Raw genomic sequence first — 17,059 nt, 5'->3', positions numbered from 1 at the left:
GTCATTTTTTTTTTTTTTTTTTTTTTGGTTTTTCAAGACAGGGTTTCTCTGTGTAGCTTTGCGCCTTTCCTGGAACTCACTTGGTAGCCCAGGCTGGCCTCGAACTCACAGAGATCCACCTGGCTCTGCCTCCCGAGTGCTGGGATTATAGGCGTGCGCCACCACCGCCCGGCGGGAACAGTCATTTTATTTCCTATGTTCCAGTGGCTAGAGGAGAAAATGGAGCCAGTCAGTGTGCTTTCTCAGGTCACCAAGCCAACCACGTCATTTACTTTTGTTACTCCGGGTTTTCCATATAATTTAACAAAGATATAGCTGGGCAGTGGTGGCGCTCACCTTTAATCGGGAGGCAAAGGCAGAGGCAGAGGCGGAGGCAGGTGGATCTCTGTGATTTTGAGGCCAGTATGGTCTTTAAGAAATCCTGTCTCATAAAACAAAAACAAAACCCCCACAAAAAACAAAAAACAAAATAAAACAAAACAAAAAACCCAAAGATATAAATATAAAGAAGTCTAGGGGAATGGGAAGGAAGGAGACATAAAAATGCTATCAAGCCAGAGAACCTGGGAGCTCCACTCACAGAATCCATTCTGAATTAATTCTGAGACAGTTTTGCAAAATAGTACGTTCATTACTTACCTTGAAGTCTGGATCAGTCAGGTAAATCTGAATTTTGGAATATCCACGGCACTTCTGATAGCAGCAAACAGCATCCGGCACTGGGGGAAACTTGCATTCTTCAACAAACTTCTCCAGCATCATCTGAAAACAAAATGTTAAGAAAAATGATACATATTGCCACAGAATGTATCAACAAAAATTCTGGTGATTTCAAGAACCTCTGCCTAAGAACAAACTATAAATGCTTAGTAAGTTTTTTTCTTTAAAAAAAAAAAAGTCAGTATAGGTTTGGGGAAAAAAAAATTAGAATTTCAGTCAGCATCTAAACTTTATACTGTTGTAACCATGAAACCTCAGTTCACAATTTACGGGGATGGTAGCCTAGACCTCCTGATGACCCTGTGGACCTACTCCTCTTTTTTCTGAACTCTGGGTGTCCATGTAATATAACGAAGGTGTAAAGAACGGGAAGGAAGGAGACATCCAGAATCAACTTCATCACTTCATCTAGAATCAACACTTCTGCTTGGCCCTCTGAACTCCTCTGCCTGTGTGCTTACACCCTGAATGATTAGTCCACTGCTACCGAGGCCCCTGAAAGATCTGTGCAAGGCTTGTAGAGCTGGCTTTTGTGACTATTTGCTCGTGTCTCTGCTCCAGTCTTGGATGAAGACAGGAAAACTTAACAATCCCTGGCTTTGTTCCTCTCTACCCTCTGTGCTAAGCTATAACTTACACACGAGACAATTCACCTAAGAGTACCATTCAAATTTATGTGTGTGTTTTTGTTATTTTGTCTTTTTTTTCCCCCAGAGCTGAGGCCCGAACCCAGGGCCTTGTGCTTGCTAGGCAAGCGCTCTACCACTGAGCTAACCCCAGCCCCGTATGTGTGTGTTTTTTCTTATCAGGTTTCAAGGTTCACCCGTGTTGTGACCTGTGCCAGTACTTTCTATTTATCAATTCATCGTGCGACAGACACCTGAGTTATTTCTCCCCCTTCAGCCTAGTTTATAAAATGTTTACAATTTGTCTCTGTTTTTATGTTACGTGCATGTGTGTACACGTACCATGTGTGTGCCCACAGAGCTCAGACAAGATAGACACCTGGAACTGGAGTTAAGGATGGTTGTGAACCACCATATGGGGCTAGGAGCTGAACCCTCCAAAACCAACAAATGCTCTTAACTAATGGAACATGGCTCCAGACCCACCCCTTCAGGACATTATAGACTATGCTAGAATGAATATTCACAAATCAAATTCTTTAGAGGACATGCTTTCCTTTCGCTGTACAGACTGAGGCAAACAACTGCTAAAGCATCCGGAACTCTGTATTTAACTGACGAGGAACTGTCAGGCTGTTTTTACAGAACAATTATAGGCTTTATAGTACAACCAGTAACGCATGAACATTGTACTTTTCCTGTGCCCTTGCTACAGCCTCGTGCGTACCAAGTAGCTTGTCACTCTGGTTTTCATTTGCATTTCCATGATACTGATACTGTGCTAGTTGGCAACTTTTATATTTTCTTGACAAAAGATATCTATTAAAATCCTGTCTACTTTTTAAATTATTTATCTTCTTATTGAGTTTTAAAAGTTGAGTAAGTATGATTTTAAAAGATTCACCCAAAATCAAGTTCTAAGTGCATGTGGGAACTCACAAGTAAAGCCCTAGCACACAAATTCATGTGTGGTTTAGTCTTTTTGGATCCAGCAATGAGGCCTTATGGTGTTAGACATGACACTCATTCTCGGTTTTCTGAGCCAAGCACTGTGTCAATAACTACAGTGTATTAATAACTATAATGTATCAATAACTAGTGTATCAGTAAGTACAGTGTATCAATAACTAGTGTATCAATAACTACATTATATCAATAACTACAGTGTATCAATAACTATAGTGTTATCAATAACTACATTGTATCAATAACTACAGTGTACCAATAACTACAGTGTACCAATAACTACAGTGCATCAATAACTACAGTGTATCAATAACTATAGTGTATCAATAACTACAGTGTATCAATAACTACAGTGTATCAATACCTATAGTGTATCAATACCTATAGTGTATCAATAACTACAGTGTATCAATACCTATAGTGTATCAATACCTATAGTGTATCAATAACTACAGTGTGTCAATAACTAGTGTATCAATAACTATAGTGGCTCTAATAAAATACCAACACCTAGGTACACAGTACCACATATACTCTATTGCTTCCTTGAAGTTTATTTAACCTTGTGCTCATCACTTAAGCCCTCCAAACCCCACCTTCCCTGTGTGTGAGATAGGAATGGTCATGATCCGCCATCACAGGACTGCTTTAAGGAAAACTAACAATAAGCACAAGTTGTAAGAACAGCACACAGGAGCGTCCAATGCATTCAGTGATGAGCACTGCTCTCTATGTCCTCTATACAGACAGGCTCCTAGCCAGAGTGAGATGTTTGAAAAAATTAAGTTACCTTGACTTTTTCTGGCTTAGACTCCTCAATAATCACATTACTTGTGGGCCAAGTTAGAACTCCAGGGAGACGATAGACCAAAGTCTTTGCTTTTTCAAAGTGATTAAGAGCTTCAAGAAATCTAAAGCCATAATTGGGAAGAAAGAAAATGTTATAGATATGATATTTTACTCCACAGTAAAATTCACCAAGACCTCAAACCTATTAAAAAGACCACCTACACCTAGATGCCCATCAACTGAAGAATGGATTAAGAAAATGTGGTACATATACACAATGGAGTACTACTCAGCAGAGAAAAACAATGAACTAGAAAATATCATCCTAAGTTGGGTAACCCAAACCCAGATGGACAAACATGGTATGTACTCACTCATAAGTGGATAATAGATATAAAGTAAAGAAAAATCAGACTGTAACCCACAGAACCAGGGAGGCTACACAGCAGGGGGGACCCTCGGATGACTGTGGCTTATAATTTAAGTTTTGGTATTAGTCAATCACTGGACAAGCCTCAGTGAAACATTTCACTATTAGGATAGGAATTTGTACTGTATCAAGCTGATAATGGAATAAATAAATAAATAAATAAATAAATAAACAAACAAATAACGAAAAAAGTCCACATATGATAAATCAATAGACATAAATATTCAATGTAATCTATTTTCTTTATAGAAACTAAGACACTCTGCTACTTCCTGGTGCAGTAATGTAAACAAAGCACATCTCTGTCCCAGAATCCCCTACACACCTGATCCCAGACAGACAATAACCAGAAACTAAAAAAACTTTCTTTTGTCTGAAAAACCCACAAAGAAGTTGTGGGTACATGCTAAGATAGAGATACCAAGAATATCATAAAATTTCCTCTAATTAAGTGTTATGAATGATGTTCAATTATCAAAAGTTACTTTTTTTCCCCCTATAAAGTAACCTAATAAATCCACAACTCTGACTGCAAGGGTCCAAACAGACTGGTCTTAAGTACTAAGCCATATCTTGTTCCCTCAGGGCTACAATCAATTTAGGGAGACAAGACTGAAAGCAGGCAACAGTGAAGAACAGCTCCACTGTAAACTTGAGACAAGCATCCCAACTACAGAAGGTTGGAGAGCGGGCTCTCCTGGAGCACTCCGTCTCTGGACACGCTCCTTCTCTCAACCACTATACTCTGTGAGGCTGGCCGCCAGCTCCTTCAGCAAATCACAATTATGATAACATGCCACATGCAAGATAGTAAACCAACCTAGGTTCTGGAGAGACAGCTGAGCAAAGTATGTGTCGCATTGTCATTGTGGTGGATAAAAATGGCCCACATCGGCTCATAGGGAGTGGCATTATTGGGAGATGCGGCCTGGTTATGGTAGGTGTGGCACTGTGGGAGGAAGTGTGTCACTGGGGGTGGGCTCTGGGGTCTCAGATGATCAAGCCATACCCAGTGTGGTACTCTCTTCCTGCTGCCTGCAGATCAAGATGTAGGACTCTCAGCTATCTCTCCAGCATCATGTCTGCCTGCATGCCGCCATGTTTCCTGCCATGACAATGGACTGAACCTCAACTATAAGCCAGCCCCTGTGGTAATATTTGTAATCTAAGAAATAAAGCCTGCCTTACGATCAGAGGATACAGCTAGCCAGAGTTAAACATAGAGGTCAGGCAGTGGTGGCACACATCTTTAATCCCAGTTTTTGGGATGCACGTACAAGCCATTAATCCCAGAACTAGGAAGGTTGAGATAGGAAGTGAAATGGCTGGGCAGGGAAAGACATGTAAGGCGTGAAAAGACAGGAACTAGAGACCTTTCGGTTGAAGACTCAGAGGCATTCAGTCTGAGGTTTTGGTAGTGTCAAGGTTTCTTTAGTGGCTTGTTCCTTTGTCTCTCTGACCTTGCAGCATTTACCCCAATATCTGGCTCCGGGTTTTTATTGAATGACCAATTAGGATCCGTACAACAAGCCCCAACTAAAAGTTTTCCTTTATAAGATTGCCGTGGTCATGGTGTCTCGTCACAGCAATAGAACCCTAATAAAGACACTCATGACGACCCAAGTTCGGGTTCCCAGCACCCACATAAATGGCCAGTGAAGCAGCAAAAGTCTAGAACCCCAGTGCTGGGGCGAGGGATGGGAGTGGAGAGAGGTGGATCCTGGGGCCGTATTGGCCAGCCCAGATGGGCTGCAACAGCAAGCTGCAGGTTCAGTGACAGACTGGGTCAAAAAGTGCAGTGGAAGGGCCAGAGAGACGGGGGCTCAGAGCATAAAGGCCTTCACACAAAAGCATGGCGGCCAGAGTTCAGCACAGAACGGAACGAGCTGTCCTCCCAAGTGCGCACCAGGTGTTGTAACCCACAGTGGGCACATATGTACAGTAACAATGGATTAAAGAAATATGATGGAGCTGGGTGCGGTGATACATGCTTTTAATCCCAGCACTTGAGAAGCAGGTGCATCTTTGTGGCTTCAAATCTTGCCTGATTTACACAGCGAGTTCCAGGCCAGCTGGGACTATACGCTGAGACCATAAAAAAACTTAAAAAACAAAACAGAACAATAGAGGCTAGAGAGATAACTCAGTAGTTAAGGGCATTTGCTGCTCTTGCAGAAAACCAGGAACCATTCCCAGCATCCATGTGGAACTCCAGTTGCAGAGGACCCAACACCACCTTCTGGCCACCTCAGCACTGTATGCACGTGGTGCACAGCATTACTACAGGCAAACACCCATACACATCAAATAAAAACAAGCACTTAGCCAAGTGTGGGGGCAGAGCACTTAGGAAGCAGAGGCAGACTAATCTCTTTGAGATCCAGGCCAGCCAGGGTTACAAAAGGAGATTATTTCAAATGAACAGCAAAAAATAATAATAATAATAATAAATAAAATAATAATAATGATAATGTGAAAATAGAGGAAGACACCTATCATCAATCTCTAGCCTACATGCATGTACACATATGCTCACCAAAAACCTACAAACCTCCCCAAATTCCCTTCTATAAAATGATTTAATCATCACAGAGACCCCCAACCAGTACCTTACCATGGTTTCTACTAACCTGTTCTTTTTCAAATATACTTTTCCTATTCCACAGTAGGCCAAGCAGTCAAGCCCCTCATTGGGATAGTGTTCGATAATCCTTTTGAACTGGTTCTCAGCTTCAGACAGCTCCTTCAAAAACAGGGAGAACAGTTCCTTACATGAGAGAAAGGCTTACACAGACAAGTTGATTCTTAAAAAAAACACTTTGTCAAAAAGTTCCTATTGCAAAACTTTACCCTTTATATTTCATTTTCTTATAAATTATATAAATTTCTGATCAATGTGGCACCCAGGGAAATTCAGAGATAATATCAAAACTAATCCTGCTAAAAACAGACCACAAATCAAAAAACATTTACTCATATGCATAGGCCTACTATCAACACACACAGGTATGAATTCATGGTTTAAAAACGACTAATGTGGGTAGAGACACACCATAGCACATATGGTAGTTAAGTGCTGTTCCCTTGGAAGAACTGCCATTCCAATGACATTGCCATGATGCTTTACAGAACGAGAAAGGCACCTGTGTTAAATACTACCCCATGGTAAAAACGTAACAGAACTCAGAGTACATTCTTCACATTCTCAACAAAGGGAATCTCTGTGCTTTAGATAAATTCTACTATTGAAGAAAAAGAAAAAAGAAACCAAAAAGACCTGTAGTTGAGAGAGATGACAGCAACCACTGTGACTGAGGAGGAAGTTGGACAAATGGGGTTTCTAAGTTGCTGTGAGGATAATGCAAGAATGCATGGGAGGACAGCTTCACCAGGCTTCCTGAGAGCGACACCGGGAAGGGTTCTGTGAGGAGCTGAGGGACAGTGTGTGCAGTAAATATGATCCAAATACACTGCACACACGCAGGAAAAGTCTAAGAGTTAAAATTATTACACTTAATTTTTTGAGAAAAAAAAAAAAGGAACATTAGTCTGGTGAAAATTTTTTGAATGTGTAACTTCTACTATACCTTTGTCTTTCTCAGTTTCCTATTTTTAGAGTAAATCACAGGTGCAATAAAACTATTTCTTCAATGTTAATAAAGCAAAACATGATATTCTTTTTTGTTTTTGTTTTTTTCAAGACAGGGTTTCTCTGTATAGCCCTGGTTGTCCTGGAACTCAGAGATCTTCCTGCCTCTGCCTCCTGAGTGCTGTGATTAAAGGTGTACACCACCACTGACTGGCTAAAACATGGTATTATTCTACTGTGATAAAGTTAAAAATACAAAGTCTTTTCTCCAATTACCTACTAGAAAATGGAATCAGTTAGGCATTAATGGGAGACAATCCAGCTGTCACATTAAGAACAAGGAAAGAAGACCTTAGGTACCATAAACCCTTGGAAATGAATCATACATTTTTATTTTAATTAAGTGGTAATTTAAGCTTGCATGTAACTAGGGAAGCTTAGAGCCCAGGAAGGCAGAAAGGGCATGTTATAATTAAGGTCACTCTTGCAAGCAGATGATATCTACAGCCTGGGGGGCCACATGCAAACAAGGACAGCTATAAAAACAGCCACATACAAAATCATTATGAAACTTTTTAAATCTCAATTTCTTGCTGCAATGTCAAAAAAGTTGAACAAATCTGCAAGCATTTCAGCATTCAGAGAAGAGGAGACTGTAAAACCAAATCACACTCTAAGTCAGCATCCCCAGAAAGTGCAGAAGGCATACGAGCCACGGAATCCCAGTGAGTTCCACCCAAACCTTACATGCAGCTATGGGAAGCCCAACTCCACCCAGATCTAAGTGCTATTAGCAAGGCCATTCTCTTTTTCTTCTTAAAGATTTATTTATTTAATGTACATTGGTGTTTTGTCTGCATGTATGTCTGTATGAGGGTGTCAGATCCCCTGGAACTGGAATTACAGACAGGTGTGAACTGCCATGTGGGCGCTGGGAATTGAACCCAGGTCCTCAGGAAGAACCTCTGGGCCTTCATTCTCATTTTTGACTGTTCTAATCAATCATCACACTACTATACTAACATGTCCTTTCTAGCCTCCCCAGACCCATTCCACCCTCTATCCCTATACGCAATGTAACGTGAAGTGATCGAAGGATGGTCTGGGGAGGTCTTTTACTATTACAGACTGCATACTCAGATATCCACAAGTAATAGACCGATGTTTACACAACTATACATAACAACAGCACAGCGATGCTTCTCCCTTGACAGCATGCTTCTGATGACCTCTCCTGCCATGCTATGACATGTACATAAAGGGGACTCCTAGTAACTGCCAAGTATGGCCTTTTCCTAGGAGGAATATAGACAAAGTTTGCTTTTCTTTTTTGGAGACAAGACCTTGGTCCAGGCAGGTCTCAAACTTATGCCTCTCCTGGTTCTGCCCCCAGCACTGGGTTACAGGCACAAATCTCCACCCTGCCAAACTTCCAGTGTGCTCAGAAGCGGGAAGGAGGGGGGAGGGACAAGTCTGAAACCCAACCAGGCGGACAGCAAGGCTGTGTAACGCCCCACCCAAAACACAAAGAGAACTCAGCCGCTGCAGCCTTTCGGGACTGAAAGAGCCAACAGGAAAGCCATTTTTAAGTGCCTTCCACGACCAATGTCAGAGTTCATTGTTTATCTCTGTTCACAGCTTACCTCAGGTCGTCCTATTCCAAGGAGAGAAACAGCTAGTCCATAGACCACTAATACATAATTAATCATGGCCAGGTTCAATTGCTGTCAATAAAAACGCACTGGTTAATAATCCAAACATAATCCTGTCCACTCTGCATTAGAGTAACTTTCTAGCTACAACAGGAGTCCGACATCTTACTGACAGAACAAATGAATTAGAAATACATTTTGCAAAACAAGCCATTCCATTGTAACTATTTAACACATAGACTCAGTGTCTCAGAGTATCATGATGCACAATTCATAATGGATTAGAATGGGTGCATTCTTTTGCATGTAACAGGGCCTAAAAAGAGACTGAGGTGTCTGCCCTTAAAACCTTGCTTAAGAATGAAAGGAGTCCAAATCCTTAACTTCACAAAGGCCAGGAATTCTAATAGACCTGAAGAATGGTCAAGGAATGAGTACCCACAGGGACCACACACTAACTGGGACCACACACTAACTGGGACCACTACTTGCTTCCCACCCTGGGAGGAGTCACCTGACCTCATTCCAGAAGCTACAGCCAGGTCCTCTTCTGAACCCATCTGAGGTGTATCACTGCAGCTAACAAAGCTGCAGTCCATCACACTTACCCTTATTTTCTGAGGATCTAAACCATTTAGTAACTCCGTGAAGGCCTGTGCCGCGCTGCGGCAACGCTGTTCTAACAAGGCTGTGTACCCATCCTGAATTAAGCTCCTTAACATTTTCATGATGTTAGCAAAATCCTGGATAAAAACAACAACAACAACAACAAAAAAAAAAATCAGCAGTCCAAATCTGTACCTTGTTAGTTTAAAGTTTAAGACCGTAAGTTCATCTGTAGTTTTCAAAAAATTAATTACGATTATTTATTTTGTGTGGGTGAGTGCACCTGTCAGTACACCTACATGGAAGTCACAGGACAACTTGCAGGAGTCAGTTCTCTATCCACTGAGCTATCTCACTGCTGTGATGAGTAATGTTTTATAAACGATGGCAAACACCTACACTGCCCCCTTTTCATGAAATCCCTTCTCGGCAATGTACTTTGAAAGGTGCTGTGTCATCACATTCACCGGCATGCTGTCACTGTCCATGACAAGAAAGGGTGGTTCCTTTGAGCAGATCCTGTTTAATTCTCCAGACCCAGCACAGGGCTTTCAAGTTTTAACAACATACTAAGACCAGGCCAACTCTTCCACAGGTGAGTTTTGTGGCTGACACTAAAACAATTAGGACACATTAGAACAAGCAATCTATGTATTGATCACTCTCAGATTTTTATCAACAGTCACCCTGCCCTGAAACAAACCTCAATTTTAAGCAAAAGGTAGCTATTTTGAGGGGTTTTTTTTTTTGTTGTTGTTGTTTTTGAGACAGGGTTTCTCTGTGTATCCCTAGATGTCCTGGAACTCACTTTGTAGACCAGGCTGGCCTCAAACTCACAGAGATCCACCTGCCTCTGCCCCCTAAGAGCTGGGATTACAGGTGTGTGCCATCACACCTGGCACTGTTTCAAGTTTTAACTCCAGTCATGCTAACATGTACTTAAATATAACCAGACAAAACTATTAGGATGCATATCAGTAAGTTAAACTCAAAGAAAGACAAAGAAAAACTAAAATTAAAGGTACCAGTACTTTTATGCCTTTTAATTTGATGATATATACATGTAAATTATATTATTTATTTGTTTGTTTGTTTGTTTGTTTTGTTTGTTTTTTGTTTTTTGTTTTTGTTTTTTTTTTTCGAGACAGGATTTCTCTGTGTAGTTTTGCTACCTGTCCTGGATCTCACTCTGTAGACCAAGTTGGCCTCAAACTCACAAGAGATCTGCCTGCCTCTGCCTCACAAGTGCTGGGACTAAAGGTGTGTGCCACCACCACCCAGGTTAAAATTATATTTTAAATGCATGGCAACGGGTATAAGTTCCAGAGAGTGGAGAGGTGAGATCACAGTAAACCAATAAACCAGTCAGCCGGAGAGAAAAGACAATCTTACAAAGCCTTGATGACACATGACGGAAGCTTCCTGGTGATTTCTACCCAAAACTTAAAGAGAATCTCCTCTCAAATTACACAAGGAAAAGAGAGGCTTTTTGTATAAACCTGGTGTTTGTTACAGTATTTAAGATACAATGTAAAACTGTATTTACTTTTAAGGTATGAACTTAACAGTATGAATTATGATGTTCTCCCAAAATTATCCATTATCTGCTTTGTAGGAATTGATCCAATTTTAATTGCTTTGTTACTTAAGAAAACAGATCAATAGAGCAAGACAGTTTTGTTGGAAATTATTCCCTCAATACACTCCCAACTTGGATTCTCTGGACTGGACAAGCCCAGTGAGCAGGCTGACCCTTCTTACCACAGACCCAATTTTCCTGTTACAGGCTCTAACACCAGTGTGTTGAAAGAGCACACTGTGCTCTCAGTGACCACAGTGCGTGTCTAAGTAATTTTTGTATCTTCAAAAGCTGTTGTCTGCTTCAAGTCCTCCATGTTTTGTAGACTTAGTAAAAATCAGTTAACACGTAACTAAAATCTGTTAGACGAAATTTCTAAACAATTAGAAATTTGTTTCAGTCATTTATAAGATTTGTTATGTAGATCTAAAATAACAGAATTTTTAACTAACCCACACATTTAGGAAAATATTCTCAGCCATGTTAATGTCATTTTCATCATTATAACAGAATTTCTATATGAAGTTTACTTTGTTTATATATCACATTTATCTGACTCATGTTAAACCATTCAAAAGAAAAGTGGGCTCTAATGATTTTACAGTAGGCAAAATGAAACTGCAAGCAATTAAATCTTATTAAATACTTAAGAAATATTTGAAGTTAGCATTATTATTAAATCTTTGGGAAACAATTTGCTCTTTCTACAGAAAAAGCCTTCTCTATTACCTGGTGTGCAGCTCTAGAAGATTTTGAAAACTGTTTCTCCAAAATGTTTTTCAAATCTGGTAAAGTCACTTGTGCAGTATAACTGAAGGAGAAAAAAAGCATGTACTGTAAAACACTGTCAAAAATAAAGCAGTTTTATTTACATAAAGAAAAAAGTATATTAACTGACACTCACTTCAAATATTGAGTAAACAGATAATGACCCAAGTTACTGAACAGAAATATTATCAACATGCTGATTCCGCTCCGAATTATAACCAATGTGGTCGCCATTAAAATCCCTATAAAATTAGAGAAGAAACAAACCTGGGCTTTTGTGATTCATTGTTTCGTGATTTTTGTTTTCCTTTATGTTTTGGAGGCTGACCTGTGAACATAAAAGTATTTGTTCCTGAAACCTGTACACAGAACCTCCAAGACTAGGAGTAGAAAAATAAAGTGCATGTTAACTGGATTGCAGAAAACCAACAAAAAAATAAAGCTTGAATAAGAAAGTCAAAGAAGCAACCGTGTCTGTGAATGCAACTTCACTAACTCAAGACAAGCTGGTGATGGTGTGTGACTGTGAGAATCCCTCAGAATTAGACAGCCACTGTCTGGGTCTCAGGCAGTTTAAGACAGACCGGAAGGAACACAAGTCATTCTAGCAACAAACCATTACCAAAAGAAAAAAAAAAAGACACTAAGTTGCTGATACATTAATTCCATAGTCAGTAACTTCTCTCTAATTCACAGAAGGGAGAATAATCCAGAATATTTTGGAAAAGCTGTTTTGTTTGGAAGAACAAGCAAAATAGGGAAAAACTACTCAACCCAAGATTGGCATTCATTTCAGAAATATGTTATCCAAAGAACTCCCGAGGGAGGAAGGGCCAAAGTCCGCTACAAAAGCAGGTATTAGGGGGCAAGTTACAGACCTTCCCTGTGGACCCCCAGCTCGGTAAGCCCAGTCTTTATTCCGCGGGCAGGAGAAGGAAGTTATGCCTCTTTGCACGTCAGGAGAGTGACATCCTCAAAGCTGTGTTAGGGAGTGAGTACATCAAGAGGGACAGGGTGTATGTGACAGAAGGCCAGGGAGATAGTGCGGGCACGTCAGATAAAGAGAACAGAGCCTTGATGTCCTCAAACACAAAAGCTTCTGGGAGAGCAGAATTCTGGTCTGATTGTTTTTAATGCTCAGAACTGTTGGGTTTTATTTCACGTGTGGGAGTGCTCTGCCCGCTTGTGTGTGCAGCACGTGGGCCTGGCGCCAGCGGCAGTCAGCAGGAGGTACTGCAGCTCCTCCAACTGGAGTTACCACCGCTTAGAACTACCGCATGGGGACTGGGAACTTGACTTCTGCCGTGCGGGCACGGACGAAGCCACGAAACTGACTCTGGGACCTCAAGTTCTCTGCCTGAATGTAAATGCTGATGGATGAACAAGCTTTAAATTATTTACATGTGCTATCCAGTAATAACTTCTCAAAAGCCTTTCAAAGCTTTATCCTTATAGCTATTCCACATGTTGCTGGTTCCACTGGGTAAGACCACTGTCTGAATTCCCAGCACTCTGAAGTTTCCATGTTAGCCACATGGAAACTACCCAGCACGCAGTGACTAGGCGTGGAAATGGGGCCAAGAGAAGACGGAACTGCAGGCAGGAAAGACAGAAATGGCTGACAGAAGCCAAACCACTGAAAAGAAAAACCAACCAACAGGAAAAAGAGAAGAGGATGACGTGGTGTCACTACAGCAAGGCCAACAGTCCCATCTCTACAACCCTGAAAGGAAGGGACACTCGAACCAAAGCATGAGGCAAGTAACTGGTGTGAAATAACCTTCAACCACCAAGAGAATCTGTACTTCCTTAGACTCGGGTGTGAAAAGCAGAGATGGAGACAAACCCACCTTAGGAAGCTTTTCCTCAAAACACAATACAGAAGTCTCGAGACCCAGAAATTCGTGATGCGTGCACACTCACATCTCATCCAGACAAGCACACATAATTAACGCACACAACTAAACTAAGCACAGGCATGGCCTGAATGCCCTGCTCTGTGCAAGTCAAGTGTTGAGAACTTAATGTCAGAAGGCAGAACCTTCAAGGAGTGCTCAGATCACGAATGGCCACACCGTCTTAGGAGGCCCTGAGGGGCGCCTCGGCCTTCCACTATGTGAGCACACACCAAGAACACAGCCATCTATGAACCAGGACAAGAGCTTCACTAGAATCTGAATCTGCTAGGTACAGGACAGTGGATTCTCAGCCTACAGAAATCAACTATCAAGTTTGTGGAATTGTTGTTACAGTACTCCAAATGGAAAACCCTCTTTTCTCAACAGGGTAAAATCACCCCTAAACAGAGTCAAAATCAGATGTTCTGATAGAAGAACAACAAACAGTACTTTTTATATATAAAAGTCAGATCTAAGCTGGGTGGTGGTGGCTCACGCCTTTAATCCCAGCACTAGGAGGCAGAGGCAGGCTATCTCTGAGTTCAAGGCCAGCCTGATCTATATAGAGAGTGAGTTCTAGGGTAGCTTGGGCTATAAAGAAACCCTGTCTTGAAAATCAATTAAATAAATATACAGATGCAAGCCTGACTTGGGGTCTCACTCCCATAATCCTAGCGTGTGAAAGGGTGAGGCCAATCTTGGCTACAGACTGAGACCCTGTCTCAAAAATTGAAAGTAATTCCTGGTGTTAAATTTTATGAGAGAGGCCAATTAAGGGAAAAATACTTACAAAGGATTCCTGTTGTTAGAGGAGATAATAGTGAAAACTCTCAATAGTGAGAAACAATGGCCTAAAGGAAATTAAGGGGAGACAAGAAAGAGCAATGTGCTTTATCTTTATATTACTTTTTTTGGATTTACAAAATTAAACTTATTAAAAATATGAAAAGCCAGAATTAATTTGAAATGTCCAATGATGTCTTTTCATTTGTAGGTGTGTTCACGTTCCTGTGTGTGGAGGCCAGCAGTCAATTCTGGGTGTCCTCCTCAACCATGCTCCATCCCTTTCTGAGACAAGGTCTCTTACTGAACCTGGACCTTACATTCAGTTAAACTGGCCAGTCTGAAGACATCCTGCCTCTGCCTCTCGGTGTAGTATTACAGGCATGTGCCACTGCTCCTGGCTCTTAGGTGCTGGGGATCACACTCAGGTCCTTATGCTAGTTCGACAGTCTCCTTACCAACTGTGACAGATAATCTTGACTGTCACCTGACTGGTGGATCTGGAGTTGGCAACTAGACAGCGTTATTAGGTGTACTTGTAAAAGATATTCTTATCAGTGAGAAGACCCACCCTCACTGAGGCAGCACCTTCTAGAGGCAGCCAGAAAAAAGAAGTCTAGGGAGATCTGCTTGCCTTCACGTTCCTTCCTGTCACACTGGCAACTTCATCTACCCTGCTGTTACCACCGCTGCCGCTAATACTAGTAACTGTTCACTAACATTAGACGCAGCATCTTCGGCAATCCAAGGTCCACCGAAGACCAGTGGCTTCCAGGAATCTTCAGGCCTCCAGCTGCAGACTGGGACTGCTGAGGCCTCCAGTCTTGAGGACTGAAGGTTACTGTGTTCTTAGCCTCTCCAGCGTGAAGACAGACACTGGAATATCCAGACCACATCATGTAACTCAATGTAATAATAAATCCCGTTGGCATATATTCACCCAACTCCACTCTGCTCCTCTAGTGAACCCTGTATACCAACTGGGCCATCTTCCTAGACCTCAATGTTGTCTTTCCTTTTATAAAGATTTATTTCAAGCACATGAGTGTTTCGCCTGCATGTATGTACGTGCACTTGTACCAGTACCTGATCAAGGTCAGAAAAAGTGTCTGAGCCCCTGGAACTGAAGCTACTGATGGGTGTCAGGAACCAGATCTGAGTCCTCTACAAGAGCATCAAGAGCTCTTAACTGCTGAATCTTCTCTCCAGTCCCTCAATGCTTCTTGAAACAAACTGCCACAGTTCAGTTTCAAGTTCCCAGGGGGGTAGGATGGGAAAGCTGTGAAGGCTTTTATGGAAGTGGGACCCAAGGAAAGGCCTTTCCATCACACTGGGTCACTTCCTAGAGATGCTATGGGGCTTCAGCCTTGCCTCCCCTCTCACTGCTTCCTGGTCTGAGACATGAGCAGTTTGCTTGTATACACACTTCTGGTCATCGCCATCAGCAGAACTGAGCCCACACAGGCAGCATGCTTTATGACCACCCTTCAGAACCTTGAGCCCAAACAGACCTGTCTCACTGCATAGCTAACCTGTGTCAGGTACTTCACTATGGAGAAAAAGGTACTGAGAGCACTGATTACCACTTTCGGAATTAGAGCTCCTGAAGCCTTATCACGTAGGGAACAAGAGCACAGCCAAGTGAGGCTCGCACGACCTTTCAAGCACAGAGGTTTGGGTGGCACCAACGAGTCAGAAACTACTCACTTGGAGGTGGCAGAAATTCAGGATGACAGTCACAATCATCGCCCTTCAAAGCCTCATCTGCCACCTGCCCGTGAAAATAACACTAGTGAGATTTTAAAAAGCAATACAGCCAAAGTGTCAGCAATCACGTAAGAAACAGAATTTAAACTAGAATACAATAGGATTCACTCAAGCACCTAAAATACAGAGCTGGTTATGAAGCCTAAATGTATAAACAAGCAAACATCATGATGACTAAAAATAAGAAATCAAGATACGTGGCAAATTCTTGGACAGCGATCTTCTTTCTGATGCTTAGAGTGATGCCTGGTATGTAAATTGTTAACAATGCCTGTTCGCTGCTCCTTCGAACGGAATGAAATATTTTCTGTATTATCCACAAAATGACTATATGGGATTTGAAAAATTCCCTTCTCTGTCTATCAATTCAACCAACACCCCCCACCACCCCTTCTTCAAATCTGGAAGCAAAATGTAAATATGAATTCAGCTTTTAGTATACTCCAAGACATCTGATGACAGAGTCAGGCTAGAGGCCTGTGGTGTCAGAAAAAAACCTTCGACGACGACACTTGCTAAACACAGCACTGAGTTAAAGGCTGGGATCATGGCTGCCAAGGATAACCAAAGTGAACCCGAGCAACCGCTGGGTGGTGGGTCGGCAGAACATCAGTAAGCAAATACAGTGCATACAAGAGAAAAGGAAGGAACAGAAGAAACCTAAGTCACTATGAAGAGCGAGCAGTGAAACTCGGCTACCAGACCCGACTGCCACTCATCCCCAAGAGACTGGCTGAGAGACAGACACGAGAGCACACAGGTAAACTTAGGGGCAAAACAGCATTTGAAAAACATTCTTAAGACACACAACTGCGGTTTCAAGGTAAATCATGTGACATCTGAACATTATCTTTACACAGCTGGATGAGATGGCCAGGCTGCCTGA

The 17,059-nt window shown here is 41.7% G+C and overlaps 1 protein-coding gene across 15 annotated transcripts in view; it reads right to left on the bottom strand.

Moving 5' to 3' along the window:
* The window catches only part of Ttc3 (tetratricopeptide repeat domain 3), a 110,752-nt gene that overhangs the window by 49,444 nt on the left and 44,249 nt on the right, over window positions 1-17,059 (bottom strand). For 9 of the 15 annotated variants that reach the window (XM_076549266.1, XM_076549263.1, XM_076549265.1 and 6 more), the window contains 8 exons: window positions 16,114-16,177; window positions 11,862-11,967; window positions 11,687-11,768; window positions 9,381-9,515; window positions 8,764-8,844; window positions 6,162-6,274; window positions 3,103-3,223; window positions 640-762 (listed from right to left, as the gene is read on the bottom strand). In XM_076549266.1, the coding sequence (XP_076405381.1) occupies window positions 640-762; window positions 3,103-3,223; window positions 6,162-6,274; window positions 8,764-8,844; window positions 9,381-9,515; window positions 11,687-11,768; window positions 11,862-11,967; window positions 16,114-16,177 (825 nt within the window). Of the gene's footprint in view, window positions 1-639; window positions 763-3,102; window positions 3,224-6,161; window positions 6,275-8,763; window positions 8,845-9,380; window positions 9,516-11,686; window positions 11,769-11,861; window positions 11,968-11,992; window positions 12,054-16,113; window positions 16,178-17,059 lie in introns of all 15 variants that reach the window. The other 6 variants (XM_015999849.2, XM_015999843.3, XM_076549261.1 and 3 more) reach the window with 2 other exon arrangements.

Source organism: Peromyscus maniculatus, chromosome 12, assembly GCF_049852395.1.
Source record: "Peromyscus maniculatus bairdii isolate BWxNUB_F1_BW_parent chromosome 12, HU_Pman_BW_mat_3.1, whole genome shotgun sequence".
Classification (NCBI taxonomy): Eukaryota; Metazoa; Chordata; class Mammalia; order Rodentia; family Cricetidae; genus Peromyscus; species Peromyscus maniculatus.
Note: the sequence above shows the minus strand (reverse complement) of the source record. Positions and strands in the feature narration are given on the sequence as shown.